This window comes from Cryptotermes secundus, unplaced genomic scaffold (assembly GCF_002891405.2).
Source record: "Cryptotermes secundus unplaced genomic scaffold, Csec_1.0 scaffold96, whole genome shotgun sequence".
Classification (NCBI taxonomy): Eukaryota; Metazoa; Arthropoda; class Insecta; order Blattodea; family Kalotermitidae; genus Cryptotermes; species Cryptotermes secundus.
The window spans coordinates 426,524-443,907 of NW_019730584.1; the positions used below are offsets into that span (position 1 = coordinate 426,524).

A 17,384-nucleotide genomic window follows, 5' to 3' on the forward strand; every position below is an offset into this window, starting at 1 on the left:
TGTATTAATAAAATGCATTACAATATATATTACTGTATTATAATATTACTACTTTTGCTTTACGCTTCAAATTTATTACACAGAGTTTTTTGGTATATGTCCTACTTTGTAACTTACTATTTTTGTAAAACTTTTGTTAAAAATTGGAAACTTATTTTCTTAATTTTGAAGTGTTTTGTAATATTGTGTGCTGAATAACATTTTATCCTTAGGAATTAATTGAAATGTTATATTATACAAGATTTATAATTGTAGACATAACGTTCAAGAACAACTTGGTCAATAAAGGCAACCAACAAACAAGACCAGCTGCAATGGGTCTGTCCTCTTGTCTATGTAAATGCTATAGACGAAACTAATGATTATGAATACTTTTATCGAATGCAGTCGGGTCATCTTAAGTCTCATTTATACCTGTCCAGCTTTCTGCCATCGAAATAATAGACCTACTTACTTACTTACTTACTTACTTACTAACTTATGGAGAAGCCGCCAATTCTGCAGCTACTCAAGAATTTCCCAGCAATCTATGGAACCCGAAGGTTCATCACCGTGTTCACAAGAGCCCTCCACTAGTCCCTATCCTGAGCCAGATCAATCCAATCCATACCATCCCATCTCTTCTCTCTAAGATCTATTTTAGTGTTGTCCACCCACTTACGCCTTTGTCTTCCCAGTGGTCTCTTTCCTTCTGGCTTTCCCACCAATATCCTATACGTATTCCTCGTCTCCCCCATTCGTTCTACATGCCCTGCTCACCTAATCCTCCTTGACTTGATCATTATAATAGGCCTCCTTAAAATTTTAATTCATACCTCACACATAACCTCTACACCACAAAAACAAGCTTTTAATGTTATCTCGGGAAGTAATCGCAGCTTACGTGTATGTTGAAAATTCGTCAAAAATAGTTTTAAATGGTACACCTATAGAAACCACGGCTGCATGCAGATCTATCCTTTGTTTTGACGTTAAATATTACATTTTCCTCACGCTGTACGCTTTATATTTGTAGCAATCATTTATTTTAGAATAAATAGCGATTATTATCCTGCTCAGCACTACCCGACTGTGCTTCATAATAGAGACAAAGTCCGTTTACTCAGAAGTCCGTCATCTGCTTTCCAAACATATCTGCTATTTGGTCTTAGTGATATAAATGTTTAACGGAGTTACAGCTACAAAATCGTTGCAATTTTTTGTTAGCGAGTGTAACCTTAATTTTGAACAGAAAAGTGTAAACATATTTGTACACTTAGAAAGCAATGTGACAAGTCGTCAGTCCTTGATAAACTGATAAATAAAGAGATGTTTAGCAACTTAAGAATCATACAGATTCACGAAGAGTATCACATTCTGGGACGTAATACCTTGTAATTTCTGTAGGTAAGTACCACCATTATGCAGAGATGCCTTAATCTTCATTGTACAAGGGTCAGCAGAGCGGGCAAAATGGTGCGTGATTAGGGAAGGGAGGACTGGGGCTGGGGTTGTGGGGGCCCACAGTGCATGAACGAACTATTAACAGGTAGACCCAGCAACACAACTGTTTTCGGGAGCCCCTGTAGGGACACTTCCAAATTTTCCCATGTAACAGAGTAACAAGGCCCCATATACGTCAGGCAATGCAAAATACGGGTGACGATAGTTGAATCCTTTACAGCACTTGAGCTAACGTCAGACATTTCTGCGGCCCCAGTGTCGGTCAAGACGCAGTGGATAAAAGAGAAAACCCTTGTCCCTGTCAAGGACAGAACCCCGACTCCCCGCCAGCCAGCTCGCAGCCTGGTCTGCATACTGACCGAGCTACCTACCTGGCTCAAGTGTTTGTATGCAGGAGCAGGGGTAGCTCAGCCGGTCTACGGGCTGGACTGTCGGGGTTCGATTCTCGGCAGGGACGGATTTTTTTTCTATAATCAGCAGCGTCCTGACCGGCTTTACGGCCCACACAATCTCCTATCCAATTGGGTATCGGGGGATTTTTTGGGATAAAGCGGTTGGGGCGTAAAGCTGACTACTCACTTCCATCTAGTGTCGAGGTCAAGAAGAGTGAAGCTATACCTCCACTCCGCCATTTGTCTTCATGGCATAGTAAGAAGAAAAAGCTATCCCTGCAACAGGCCGTGGAGGCCCATAGGGATGTGAGACGTCGAGGCTCCCTCATTTTATATACAATCGGCTCACTGACTGCGGCGAAGTTGTCAGCCTTACACGCCGGCCGCCTTTTATCCCAGGAAGATTCCTGGTATTCATTCCTGTCAAAGGCCGAGTCGACCCCAGGGCCATAGTGCGGTTGGAAGGATTAGGTCAATTGAAAAAATCCAATTATCTCATCGAGAATTGAATCCGAGACCTTCTGGCTTGTAGCACTGTCTCAAGTGATGCTTAATTGTTTAATCGTAGGGACAAATTTTGCATGAATACGCAAGTTAGACGTAATAGAAACATCAAAGCCCTCTGCAACATTACAGAAAACATAGCTTTGCTGATCAAGAAATAGCGAAGGAAATAGAAGTAAGTAAAGCTATCCCTATAAGAGGCCGTGAAGGCCCATAGGGCTGTGAGACGTTGAGGGAAGGAAATGGAGGAAAATCTGAAGTTTCAGGAAAGGCACTGAAGATGTAAGTGGGTTCTTGAGGTACAGCACTTGTCCGGACTGAAGGAATTAAGTTCTGCGGCCCTGCGTCTCATGTGGGGCGACAGCCGAGACCGAGCTAGGAAGCTGACTGGTCGGGTGTACTTCATCCTCAGGAACAGCAACAAGAGAAAATATGTTCACATAAACGAAATCGGAGAATTCGGGCAAAAATTGTCACAGCCATGGGCGCCATCGGGGCTTATTTCAAGGGGAGGTTTGTGGCCTGTGAACTACCTTGCAGACTTAGATTTAAACGTCTAAATAATAATTGTGCAGATAATCCTAGGGTATTCAGAGCAGAAGAATTTTTAACGAGTTTAATTTTTACTGTTTCTTTATTCTTGATATTTTCAAGATCCAGGGTGTGACAGACAACTTTATTTCCCTTCAGTGAGTGCCTTTGTACCAGTGATACTTTATTAACAAAGGCAATTATACGAACTGCCCTGGCATTGAATTCCACTACCGTCTGACAGATGATTTATGGTAAGCTAAGGTAAAGTTGTCCTTGTGCTTAGCCAATTAAGCACTACACCATGAAGAGGTATGGAGGTGGATGTACGTGTATAGGTCCAAGTTTTCTTGACCTCGGCACTAATTTGAGGTGAGTGGTTAGCTTCATGCCCCGGCCGCTTTACCGCCAGGGAAAGAGCCCTCAATACCCATTGGATTGGAGGCTGGGTTAGCCCAGGAGCCGGTCTTGACGACGTGGAGAAGACAAAATGCTTGACCCTACTAGAATTTAAACTCCGACACTTCCATCGTCCAACCAGTAGCCAGTCTCTCTATCGCATTATTTAATGCAATTAACATACATTAGTTCCTTACGACTCAACGAGTGGAATGACTTCAAACCAAACTGAAATCGATATATATCTACGGGAGTAATGCAATATTAAAAATTCCCTCCTGCTTGGAAAACGCGTCGTGTAGTCTGTATATGAGCCGACATTTCGGAGGAACGTATCGTCTCCATCTTCAGGGCAGAATATCTTCCGAACAAGGAACCAGCGAGAGCAGGCGGCTCGACAGAACGAGCTGTCAGTCGGGATAACAGTTATATAGGGACCGGGGGGCAAGAGGAAGGGGTGTTGCCCAGTTCCCATTGGTTCGCCTGATCTTCAACCCTGAAAATGGAGGTGATATCTTCCTCCGAAACCACAGTGCATATACGAACTACAGTGCGGTATATCCCAGGTGATGGCAATTTTCATTAACTGCCGCTACGAGAACCTCGAATCCTACATGATGCAGTGTTCAATATTGGGTCTCGAATTTCATGAAAGTTGCGAAGGACAAGACTTTCTGTAATTGCGTCAAGAAATTTTGAATGTCGAACATGTAAAGTAGCATAAAGGACAGACTGTTCACAAGCGGTCGGTAACGCCAGATGTTTGTCTTCCCGATGTGTTTTTAAGACCTGAAGTAAAATTAACGAGCATTAGTTCTTAGAAAACACATGCGAGTTATTCTTAGACTCATAAGGGGCCCGATAAGGTGCACTGCAGCAGATGGGTATTGAATTTTCGGCACATCACAGCTACTTTTACCCTATCTCTGCAAGGCCCCACGCGGATATTAGCTTTCCCCCTTTACCCCACGACACACCGAGACTTCATGTTGCTTACGTAGGCTGCGGCACTGAGGTACGCAGCTGAGAAACGCTGGATAAACAGTAGCAGACACTAGACACGGACCGGCTATCAAGCTTGGATTTGGCGGGAGGCTCACAAGCCTTCCTTGTAAAAATATTAGCATATTACGAAACCCTACAAAAGTCTCAAAACTCATCACATAATAGGGAACTACAAATTTTTTGTCTTCAATCAAATATTTTTTGGGCGAATAAATCAAGGAAAGTGGATGGGACACGAACCGCTCATGGGGGACATGAGAAATGCACATAAAATTTTATCCAGAAAACATTAAGGAAACTTAAATACGTACAAATTGCAAGATAATATTAAAATTGTTCCAAAAGGAATAGGTTATAAATGGATAAAGTGGATCGAACTGGATGAAGGTAAGGTTGAAAAACGAGCTTTGAGAAAGTTGTTTTTTTTTTAGATATTCGGGTTCAGTAAAAGACGGGGGCGCTAATTTTGCCAGCTAAAGAGCACAGAAACAAAGAGAAGACAACAGGTAGAAAGATCACAGAAGGAAAGGGTGAAGAAGATGGAAATAAAACCGAAATCTTCAGATAATTTCTGCTAGTTACAGAAATGCTATGTTAGAGTTACCGGTAAAGGTAAAGCTATCCCTGTAACAGTCCTTGAAGGCCCATACGGTTGTGAGACGTCGAGGCTCCCACATCTCCTAGACAATCCAGTCACAGATGGCGGTGAGGTTGTCAGCCTTACGCGCCGGCTGCCCTTTTCCCGCCAGGAAGAATCTTGGTACTCATTTCTGTTAGAAGCTGAGTCGAACCCAGGGCCTAGTGAGGCTGGAAGCCCAGTTACCGGTACATGATACATTTACAACTTGCATTTCAAAGGTAATCAATATTACAGATATTTTTCTTAATGTGAAATCCGGCTCTGGTGCTGGTCATATTCAAGTTATTGATCTATCAGCCTAAATCATTAACATTTCGTCCTCATGACTAATCAAATTTGTAGTCTGAAAACCGAAATGGTGCCCTCCATCCACCGATAAAATTCTTTCAAAAGTGATCACTTATGGAGAGCGTTAAGTGCAGTGAACATTCAGAAAGGCCGAGTGAAGTGGAGTGGGTGTAGGGCAGGAACTCGGGTACCGCCAGCATCCAGTAAGCCGAATCTCGTGGGGAGCTATTTTTACCCGCCTCCATGTGCGGGCGCACCCAAATATGCGCAACCCGGCGGACCAAACGTCAGGTTATATCTGGACTCCATATAGGATCGTTCCCTCATCTTCCCTGCACCTTCCTCACTCGCAATGCTCAACGCAGAGCGAAAAATAGATCCTGTGAAAACTCTTAAAATCAATAAAACAGTGGTGCAAACATTGAAATATTATGAGAGATGCTTATTCTAAAATATCACTTTAAATTAGTGATGAGTCTCGTCTCCGGTGATGTAACGCGTGTAGTCCGTTGAAAGTCGGCAGAAGTTTAAGAGGAAGAAGCGGCTCTGCGTTCTACCTGCTTCATACTGATTGCTTGCTTGGCTTATTCTTTAATACTGAAGATGGAGGCGACATATTCCTCCGAAATGTCGGTTTACTCTCAACGGACTACACGGCGTTATATCCCAGAAGATAGGACTCTTCACAACCACCGCTGTGATGACCTTAAATCCTACATATTGTGACCTGACGCCTGAAAACCGGATGGTCCATTGCTAGGAAACGGCTCGCCAGGGAAATAACACATTCCCGCGGCAAAGAATAGACGCAGTAACAGACGAACTGTTCGAGATGATCTATATTTGGTTCCCCTCGAAGTTACAAAAGAGTTGGTTCAGTTCAGGAGAGTGTGTTCCAGAGTAAGTTCATTCGGCATCCGTAAGAGAGTTCAGTTGCAAGTGAGTCTTCATTCTTCAGTCGTCATTGGTCCTCAGTGATTCATAAGTGACCGATTCGTAAATCAGAACCAAGTCAGTCACAGCGGAAGACACTCACAGTCCAGCAAGGAATGGAGCGAGTCTTAGACAGCCATTGACTGGGAGCTGTTACAATTCGTTGTAACTGTAAAGAAGTGTCAATAAATCTAATCATCCAATCCAGAGTCCATTATTGTTAGTCACGGAACCCCGGACACGTGACAATATTAATGGCGTTAAATGACATCGTGTTGGTTCAATCGGAAGCTCTTCTGACTTGTATTCGGGAACATTTAGGTTCGAATCTCAATCGAGACAGCGACTACATCTAATTTGGTTTTTCGGTAGTCTCTCTAAATTCCTCAGACAAATTTAGGTATAAAATGTCCATCTTGGGCATAACGCCGTGCAGTACGGTGACCCCCTACCCGTTTTATGATTGTTTCTTTGAATGGTTTATCACACGACCCTAAGGATAGACGCGACGTGTTCCTCCGAAACGTCCATTTACTTTCAAGGGGCTGCAAGATATTATATCCCAGTAGAACTATGCAGGCGCTGTAGATTCTGAAATATTGATAGTGTCCGTAAAAACGTGATAAACTGATACATTAACACACTATGATCTCTGTTAATATTTGATATCCATAAGGATTCGTCGTATAAATGTATCACTTTTTTAAATAAAATAAATCTTTATTTCCTTGAAGTTACTGAAAAACTGCAAATCCACTCCTCTGTATAAGAAGAAAATGGGATATTTATTGATTGAGAGCATAAAGAAATGTATGAAAAACCATCATAACTGTGAAGCAACAGCACAGGGATAATCAAGATTTAAACAATTTAAAAAATAATAAGTATAATTCTCACTGTAGTTTAAAGTACGATAATTTGCAACATAAGAAACTAAATACATTCAATGACACTGGATTAATTAGGTAGTTTGGTAGTCTAAATAACGATAAAGATATCTGATATCGATAGAAATACCTCACATATCTATGAATTGTTTCTTATCGACGGAAATTCCTACTTCAAATTAATCCTGTTACACTCAGCAAAACTTGTTTAAATATATTGTGACGTAATGTGTTTCGACACTTCATGTGCTCATTATTTCTTCAGGAGTCTAGCATTTAAGCTTCTACACGTTGCCAAATGTTTTACTGTCTCCAACTGCCTCTTAATTTAATATATCGATGGCGTGAGAAAGCAGCAGAGGGTTTATAGGCGAGTCCATGCAGACACCAGTGACTCCGCCCTGAGAGAGCAGCAGCGTCCCGCTCTGAACTACAGTTCCGGATCTGTCTTGAGCAAGTCAGTAAAATATTGGGTTAGTACACTCTGATTCTGAGACAAGAGGACCTCCCACTGCAAAACAGTTACCGTGATTTGGCAGCAACGCTCTGTCGTGCTATATAGGTTGGCACTACTTTTTTCTGGGGCTGGCTCTCTTCAAGTTGGAGGTGACTGGTCGTCATACTGACAATTATGTTCATTGTTATTATTTTCGATAGACCTATTAATGGCATATGTAGAATGACTCAACTCCTGTCACAGTGCTGAGAGAGTCATGAGTAACGCGGGCTGAAGTCAGGAATATGTACTTTGGCATCTCGGACCATTTCACAACTGGAATTAGTCAACCGAACTTCGTTAGCGAAAAGTTGGACAGGATCTGTGAGTTCGCGTTTAATTATAGATTTTAAATTCGACATGCCAGCTCTATAGAGATTATTCCTACATAACGCTATAAATAACACATCACAGCTAAGTGGCTGTAAATACTGCTTTCCACGTTTAACGCATTATAACATAAAAATACTCGCAGATTTATTTTGATAACAGATGACGGCAGATTCTTGAAACATAATGGGTGAGTAGACGAAATGCAAAAGGTAAAAGAGTGAAATTGTCCCTGTGCTTTTCTCATTAAGCGTTACACCATGAAAGCGTATGGGGGAGTGGATGTATAGAGCCATATTTTCTTGACCTCGGCAGTAGCTGGAGGTGAGTGGTCAATTTCAAGCCCCGGCCTCTTAACCCCAGTGAAAGAATCCCCGATACCCATTCGATAGGAAGTTTGGTGGGCCCCAGACCCGGTCTGCACAACATGGAGACTCCCCCCCCCCTTAACGAAACTCGACCTCCGACCCCTCGGTTGTCCAGCCCATAGCCAGTCGCTTTACCGACTACGCTATCTTGGCTTCTAGACTAAATACTTTTGTTTTTTGGCACTACAACCCCTATTTGAGCCTTGGCCTACCTCCATGAAACACTCCGTTTCACTTCGGTTTACTAAATCTTAGACATACGGTAGGACTCCTTGGGTGGGTGATCAGCTCGTCGCAAGGCCTCTACCTGTACGCAAACATCCATGCCCTGAGTGGGATTCGAACCCACTATCTCGGCTTGCGACCGAGAAATTACAGTGCATGCCTTAGACCGCTCGGCTACCGTGGCCGGCAGACGAAATGTTAAGTCTGCAAAATGAACTAGGGCATGGAAAAGATTATTTCTTGTGGACTGACCACCTACACTTTTCTCGATAAATTTTTGTGAGAAATTTAGATGGTCAAATAAAGAAAATTAACCTAAACAACTCACCCCACGAATATGAACCTGATCAGGGACGTACGGAGTAACTCATTATGAGTTCTGATGCAGTAGAGCTGGCAGTCTTAGCGACCCCGCTTCGTAGTCGGCATGGCCCATTTTCTGTGACTCACCGACTCCCCAAGTCCCTCAAGTTTATACGAAAATTCTGAGATGTAATATTAAACAGGCCACGGCTACCTTCCTCCAAATTCCAGTCATATCATTTAAGGCTATATAATATATGTAGTTAATAAAGCGTTCTTAAATAAAAATACAAGAACTTCTGGGAAGAACTAGTCACTTGCTTTCTTTCAATATAACACGAACCGCATAGAAAGAGACTCCTCCAATAATTATCTGTTGGCGATGGAACGTCTTTACCGAGTTTTGCCTAGCAACAATAGGGGATAAAAAGGCCTACATACATCTGCGTCCAACAATTCTTCAATCGTTGTGCGTATCGTTGCCGCTGGAACTTGTTTACTGAGCCGTTGCCTAGCAAAGAGGGGGGGTACATATTCTGACACAGACTGACGGGAGGGATTTTTAAATTATGTCACTGAGATTGGGTCTAAATCCCACGATATACATACCGAATTTCATAAAAATTGTTTCAGGCATTCGAAATTTGTATCTCACAATCCTACTTCCGTTTTTTAGAATAAGAAAAGGAGGCTAAAAATTCATTAACTCGGGATTGTTTTATTATTTATAGGCACCTGCAATTTCTACCTTCTATGGAAACAGATTTTAAAGAGAATGTTAGTAGAACAGCTGTCCAAGAATCCTAATTTGGACCTGCATGTCTGTGTAGTGGCTAGCGTTACTGTTTCGTGTTAAGGAGATCTCGGATTCGAAACTCTGCTCAGAAGAAGGCTATACATTGCTGGTTTCTCACAGTCCATCGGAGTATGTGATGGAATTGTGACATTGCTGTTGCGCCCTTAGATAAGCCTATTGTACCCGATCCTGAAGCCAGACTCTGGAGCAGTAGCGAATCATAATTAACAAAAGGAAACAGGAGTGCTCGGAGAAAACCTGCCTCAGTTTGAATTCGTCCATCACAAACCCCATGCAGACTACACTGAGGCGGAACCCTTACGTCTCCTGTAAGAAGCAGGTAACTCCTGAAGCTAGAACTGTAGGACGTCTTAAAATAAGCCACGGCCACTGCCTTTTAAATCTTTATAATTTATCATTCACACAATCATCATAAAATCAATTATACTAATTCTATGCAATTGAAAGAGCGTCGTTAAAGCACAGCATTTAATATTTTAATGAATTTAAATTCGGAATCTACGGCTCAGACAAGTAAGAACGGTTCTTAAGTTTAACCAGATTTGAAATTCATAATTCTCTTATAGGTTGGAGGGGCAATATTCTTTCTTCTAAATGCCGATGTTTCTGTGTGGGTAGGCTGCTAAAAAGAAGCCAAGTGACATGTCTAAATATATGTCGGTAGCCAACGCTGAGGCGCCAAGCGTCACCGAAATGAACATCTGTCGCATGACACGTGATAAAACAGAGGAAACTACGGGTTTGATGTCATTCCACAAACTTTCCCCTTCTCTTTGCTTTCACCCACGCCGTGTTGAGGCTACACATGCAAAGTATTTCTGCTACATCCTAATTTGTGTCCGATCGGCCCAAAGGAGCAGTAACGCAGTTTGTTTTACATCAACCTAATATCGAACACAATTGTCTCGAAATAATGTGCTTTCGGCCGAAATCGTCCGCAACTTCGCCAGGTTAAATTTGGAGTGATACATCAGGACAAATCACTACTGTCTTCTCCCAAATACTTTTATGTGTTCACCTCTCTTGAAAATCTTTCCGTTTGATCCTCACGTGTAGTTCGAACAGCGTCTATTTCTTTCTTTGGCGCTACAGCCCCAATTTCGGTCTTGGCCTACCTCCATGAAATTCTCCGTTCCACTTCGTTGTAATAGATCTTAAGACATTCGGTAGGGATCCTTGGGCGGGTGATCAGCTTATCGCAAGGCCTCTACCTGTACACAAACACAGAAAAACGCACACACATACACTAAACATCCATACCATGAGTGGGATTAGAACCCACAATCCCGGATTCCGAGCAAGCGAAGACAGTGCATGCCTTACACCGGTTGGGCTACCGTGACCGGCGAACAGCGTCGTTATATTAAAATTAAATTAATTACTGACTAGTGAAATAGCAGATGAAATGAAATACTGTGGGAACTTCCTTGAGAAGTTTATTGTTCCTCAACTCGTCTTCTATAATGCCAGAATTGTCAACGGTGCGTTGGATTCGAGCTCGTATCTACACATTTGACAGAGCTTCAGAGAGTGTAATAATATACTGGACTTCAGGTCTTCATAGCATTGACTTTGAAGGGTACCATCTTTTAGAAATTGACACCGTTTAGTGTGGAAGGGTTCTTAACGTGTCAAAGGTTGACACCCTGCACCTACGTAGGCAGAGAAACAGCAGCATATACAGATTGCGCACGAGGTTGGACGGGTCCCAGTGCAGGTCCGAACGTCGTCGGGAAGAAAAACAAGTTCCTGCCTCTCTCGCGAATCGAACATCGGTCGTCCAGCTGTTAGCTCATGGGTCCTCAGACTTCAAATGTTTAACAGAGAATGCACTTTATTATTAAGGACTTGAGCTTCTCACAGCGGTGGTTATGAAGTGTTCTATAGTTCTATCTTCTGGGATAAATAGCCGTGTACTTCGTTGAAAGTCAACCGACGTTTCGGAGAAACATGTCGCTTTCATCGTCAGCGTAGAAGCATAAGTCACGCACTACTCCAGCATATAGCAAATAGCAAGCTCTGGTTGGAGGCAGTGCTCCTTCCAACGGACCACACGGAGTTATATCGCAAAAGATGGAACACTTTATATTATTAAATATGTTAATAACATAATTCTGTATTTTGGCATCCTGTTGCAATTGTTTAACTTAACGTCCATGTATTTATCTCCCGTCAGTATTGCAAAACTTGTTTATTCACTACTTAATTTTAATTTTAGTTTAACATTTTACACTTTGACACTACATGTTTCGAACCCAAACTACCATCATCAGGTGTCTTGATATGTTACAAATATTTTATTAAATTATGTTAACACTGCTACACTGTCTTGGTCCGTGTTAAAATCACACCCTGTAGTCCTCTTTTCAAGGTAGAACCAGATACAATACTTTAAAGTTCCTATTATACCCACCTTATTTTTGTGCATTTTATTTCACCTCACACAGAGTGTCGTCCATTTTCATAAATATATGTATGTCCAGGGTGCTTTTTTTTCGGCAGCCGAGGAAAAGTATTAGCTCTTTCCATTTTAGAACAAAATATGCCATTAAGAAATACAGCATTTCTGATGGATTTATTTGGTGTACAAGAAATTCATTAAAGAAACGTGTCCTGCCCTCGCTCAACATTCAAAGCTCGCTATTTGCCGAGTTTCTATAATATAAATTAAATATGGTGGATGTGTATTAACAGAAGAAAGTTTCTAAATTAAATCCAACATGGAAATGTTTAATTATTTATTCTTCAAACTACTCCTATGGGCATAGGGCTACACAATTTGCGTTATTTCATGATTCGGCGTGCTGTCACTTACTGAACTGTATGTTAGTGTGTTGTCACGTGGAACATTTTGAGAAACACTACAAGCTTAGCACTGCGATGGGGTCCAATGGCCTTGGGGTAGCTCATGCGGTCAGTCGGCGGCTTCTCATCTCAGTGCCCCATCTCAGTGCATGTGGGGTTTGTAGTGGACAAAGTGGGTCTGGGGGCACGATTTATCCGAGTGCTTCGGTTTCCCCTGCTAATTCTCACACCACCAAGTGCTTCATTTCCCTCAATGTGCCAATAAAGACTTAAGTCCCACGAGATTCAATTTCAGCTTACCCTAAAGAAATTATAAATACGAGTAACAAATGTTCAAACCTCACAATTTCCTTCTTTCGGAATTACGTAAATCCAATGTCTGCTATCCTCCCTTCCATCCTAGTATAGAAGCCGGGATATTGTAGTTGGTATAGCGACTGGCTACGGGCTGGACCGCCGAGGGGTCGGAGTTCGAGTCCCGGTAGAGGCTAGAATTTTCACTTCTTCATGTCAACCAGGCCGGCTCTGGGACTCTCCAATCCAATGTGTACCGGGGGCTCTTTCGCTGGGGGTAAAGCGGTTGGGGAGTGAAGCTGACCACTCACCTCCAACTAATGCCGAGGTTAAGAAAATGTGGATCTATACATCCACTCCTTCATACGCCTTCATTGTGTTGTGTTTATTTATTTAAACACAAGGAAAAATGTACCATCATAATATATTCCTCCAATATAAACATTGATCTCTTACTGACATTGTCTAAAATTAGTGTAGTCTAGACTAGACTAGTCAGTTCAATTTTCGGAAGGTGACAGCATCACAATGCATCCCGCTCCTCATACGTAAGCGCATGCGTCATGTAAACATATCTTAATAGAAGCTAAGAAAATAGAAATGTTGAGAAATTATGCGTCTGTGGACATAAATAATGTTTCTTGTTTCAATCCGCAAGGAAACCCATCTGCAATTGTAGTGTATGCAAGTTCATATTAATTATGGCTTCTTTAAAATTATCTTAATGTAATATTTCTCATTCATTAATAAAAGGACCACTTGGGAGGCGCGGAGTGTATTTGTGAATAAGGAACGGAAAGGACAGGGAAGCAAGTTGCTGTAGACCAGTCTGATGTAGGCCCATGCGGGATTTTCAATGTCCACTGGATTCGTACTTAAACTATTTAACCGTATACCTTCAACCACTGAAGACGCATATCGTCCAACGATATTGTGTCATGTGGAGCCGTTGCTAGGTAACGACCGCAAAATAATCAACTATACAACAACAGTAGTTAAGTAATGGCTTTGCAAAAAAAAGTCTTTTGTAGTTAATGGCTGAGTAGCGATCACATGAGCACTCCAACAGACACGAACGAAACAATTGCACTGATGTAGAGGGAAGCTGTTTTCTGTGCGGTTCTTGTCGAGGTTTTACAGACAGGACAAGTTAGGCGTTGCAGTGAGTAGAGTAGGTAACCGCTGGGGTTCAGTTGTTGTGAGCTATTGTTGTGAAAATCTGGTATAGCTGAGGCCGGGAAACTTTCGGGGACAGAGAGGAAGGGGAACGTCCGCCGTTGGTAACCGTTACCAAGCAAAGGCTAGTGAAGACCGAGTAGACTGCGTGTGTGTCGTGTGTGGAGTGTGTTAAGTCAGTGAAACTGTCGTAGTTATTTTTAGTTACGTTCTGCAGAAGTCCAACACATGCGACTACTAATCCAAACCCCATCTATGGTCACAGTCATACACGTGACAACATAAATAGGCCTATAATATAAAGCTCTTAGAATGCTCGTTAGGAAGGAGGCATTTATGGCCTACTGATGACGTCATTTCGGCATTGACGTGGAGTGGTAGAGGGTTAGATGAAAAATATGAGGATGTAGGAAGGAAAAGAAAGAGCGAGGGACAAGAAGACATAAGGGACAGTGCGAGGAGAGAGACGTGACAGGATGAGAAGGAGAGATATAGCGAAGTTGTCTCATATATTTACGCACGGTTTGTTCGGCGACGCTTTCAATGATGTCGAGTATGATATGATAATTAGTGAATAATGAGTTCGGATGTAGTGGAAGGAAACGATCGTGTCCTAACTCAACGCACTATTCCGAGATTTGCCGGTCACGGTAGCCGAGCGGTCTAAGGCATGCACTGTCTTCTCTCGCTTGGAAACCGGGATCGTGGGTTCGAATCCCACTCAGGGCATTGATGTTTAGTTTGTGTGTGTGCGTTTTCCTGTGTTTGTGTACAGGCAGAGACCTTGCGACGAGCTGATCACCCACCCAAGGAGTCCTACCGTATGTCTAAGATCTAGAAAAACCGAAGTGAAAGGAGTTCATGGAGGTAGGCCTAGGCCCACTGGGGCTGTAGCGCCAAGGAAAAAAAAAATCCGAGATTTGCTGTGGGAATTGAGGGTAACCATGAATAACCTCAGGTAGGATGGCCAGTCCTCGAACCGAGAATTGAACCACGGACATCCCGAATATGAAGCATGCTGACAATTATTCCAGTTCTACGTTCGGTAATTCGTGTTGTAATTGTCGTAAGTTAAGACATTATTAAAGAAGTTTGCCTCACATGAATTACTTTTGTAATATCATGCAGTATTATGACGTCCTTGTACATAGGCACAGCCTACGGCTGTAGTCGTGCTTATTTGCGAACTGCTTCATGTGAGATCGAAATCGCGGGAAGCACAGTCAACGTTATATTATCTACGCTGTTGAGACAGCAGCTTTGCATAACGTAAGAAACAAACACATTTTACTACATGTTTATTATATTGCATTGTACATTATACCCACTGCTAGGCAACGACTCAGCAAACACGTGTCCGCGATAAACACGCCTCAACCATAGAGAGGCTGTTTTCTACGAGTATGTTGCCCGTGCCGCGACCGTTGCTATGCAATAATACAGTAAACAGGCCTAAAACAACACGAAACAATAGCAGTCAATGTTTTCCGTGGGGTCCGTACAAAGTGTTACAAAGAAGTGTTTGGCAGCATAGAACAATATAGAGTGGAGAGTCGAGTTTCGAGACGCAAGTCTGCCGAGATATGAGCTTGGAATTGAACTGAATTGAATTGAATTGGCAACTGCAGAATAATGGCAAGAGAGAAACTAGACTGTGACAAGAAGACTTCATGTGTGATTTGAAGTAACAGTGAGACGGTTATAAATCCGTTGCTAGGATACGACAAATGAATACTGAGAATCCTAGTGAGTGTGTAACGATGATTTGTAAATTGTGTAGAATAGCGATAACGCTGTATTACCTGTAGTCTCGAGTTGTGTGAATAAGGTGTCAATAAATTCAATCATCCAATCCAATAACAGTCCTTAGTCACTAGCACACGTAACGTTATTAATGACATCAGAGACAGTAGCATAAGTAAGATTTCAATAGCGTGTATTTGAAACAGAAGTGTCAGATTTTGACAACTGTCTTACAGTATGGTCCAGCTATGCAAAGATATTCTGTGTGTTAACTTCAATGAAAATATGTGACAAATGGGATAACACAAAGACACGCACTGCTATTATATGTTGTTAAATAATTGTATTTAAGTGAAAACTGTTGTACGTCGTCTTATCTACCCTTTTTTCAGGGATGAAATATATTATAATCTAAGCTAATTAGCAGAATTCTGGTTAAACTATGAAAAGTGTTACAGATTGTAGGCCTAAATCATAACATAAAAGTAGATAAAATATCCATCTGAAATATAACAAAGTTCAAATGTTTTGTAGCGATGTCATTTGAACTGTCAGTATCGCTGTCATCATGAATGCGATTACAAAATGAAACATGCAGAACCGATCTTTGATTAGACACAACTGCGTAGGAACATGGGCAGCACATCTAACTGCCGGTATCATACTTCATAAAATAATGACCCCCCTTGCTTCATTCATTTTTAATATTATTAATTACTATACAGACCATTCTACTAATACCAGCGTCCGCTAACAAATCAGAATTGAGTTCGCAATGAAGTTAAGAAGAGATCATATTCAGAAAATTATTTACTTCAAAATACTTTTTTTCCTGCCGGCTGCCCCAAAAGCCCGAAAACACTCGTACACATAACTACAGTTTCATCATTTGCTTTACAAGACTGTAAATTGTGACCTTGAGAGATTTTGCTTGGTGCAGCAGGAAGTGTTGAGGAGAATATTTAGACCTCATAAGCTGAAATAGGGGCGGGGGATGGAGAAAGGAAGGAGATTCAAAATCTGCACCATTTACCAAATATTAAATCAATAATAATATGATAGGCAGAGCCATAGAGCTCGCATGTGGGAAGAAAATGCATCACTGTGATTGCAAAATCTCAAGAAAGGGATCACTTGGAGGAAACAAAGGTCGCTGAGAGAAAATATATCTTACAATTACATGCGTAAGTCAATGGTAAGTCCATTTAGCATGCACATCAAAACGCCAACTACTGAAAAAAGAATCGTGTTATAAGGTACATCAGGAGTCTAACATAAAGTAACCTAACCTACGATAACTTGACCTAATTTCTGGCTGAGTCTTGTGGAGGAACTGTTTCAACTTTGCCGATGCAACTGCAGACATCTGTGGTTAAATAAAGTAATTACATCAAAGCACGGTGCCACCAAGCAAGTCATCGTCATGTTTTATAGATACACACAAAACGTATTTTAAGTTTCGTACTGAAATATCATATTTTTTCAACTTCGGCTATTGTGAATATAATACTGCAAGTTTTCAATTTCCGCAAGAACAGCGTTTGTCATCTTCAGGGTAATATTTACTCAGAAGATGGTAACAGCAATATTTGTCGAAACGTTGACGAACTTTAAAAAATTTCTACGTTGCTTATATCCGAAGGCCGGAGCTGTGTACCCTTAACCGATGATTCTATAATAGTGACTACACCTCAGAAGTTTTCCCTACCAAACTGCATTCCATAGTTTAACTGTACCTGCCACAAGGGGCGTCCTGGCATGATGAACTTTCCTGAAGATGACTGGTGCTTGCTGCTGCTGCTGAG

General features: G+C 41.8%; 1 protein-coding gene across 1 annotated transcript in view; it reads right to left on the minus strand.

Moving 5' to 3' along the window:
* LOC111866349 (muscle-specific protein 20-like) overlaps positions 1-17,378 on the minus strand; it is a 49,131-nt gene extending 31,753 nt beyond the window's left edge. Inside the window, exon 1 of the mRNA XM_023855214.2 lies at positions 17,316-17,378. Within this exon, the coding sequence (XP_023710982.1) occupies positions 17,316-17,339 (24 nt within the window). The 5' untranslated portion in view covers positions 17,340-17,378. The remainder of the gene's footprint in view (positions 1-17,315) is intronic.
* Positions 17,379-17,384: the final 6 nt, after the last annotated feature.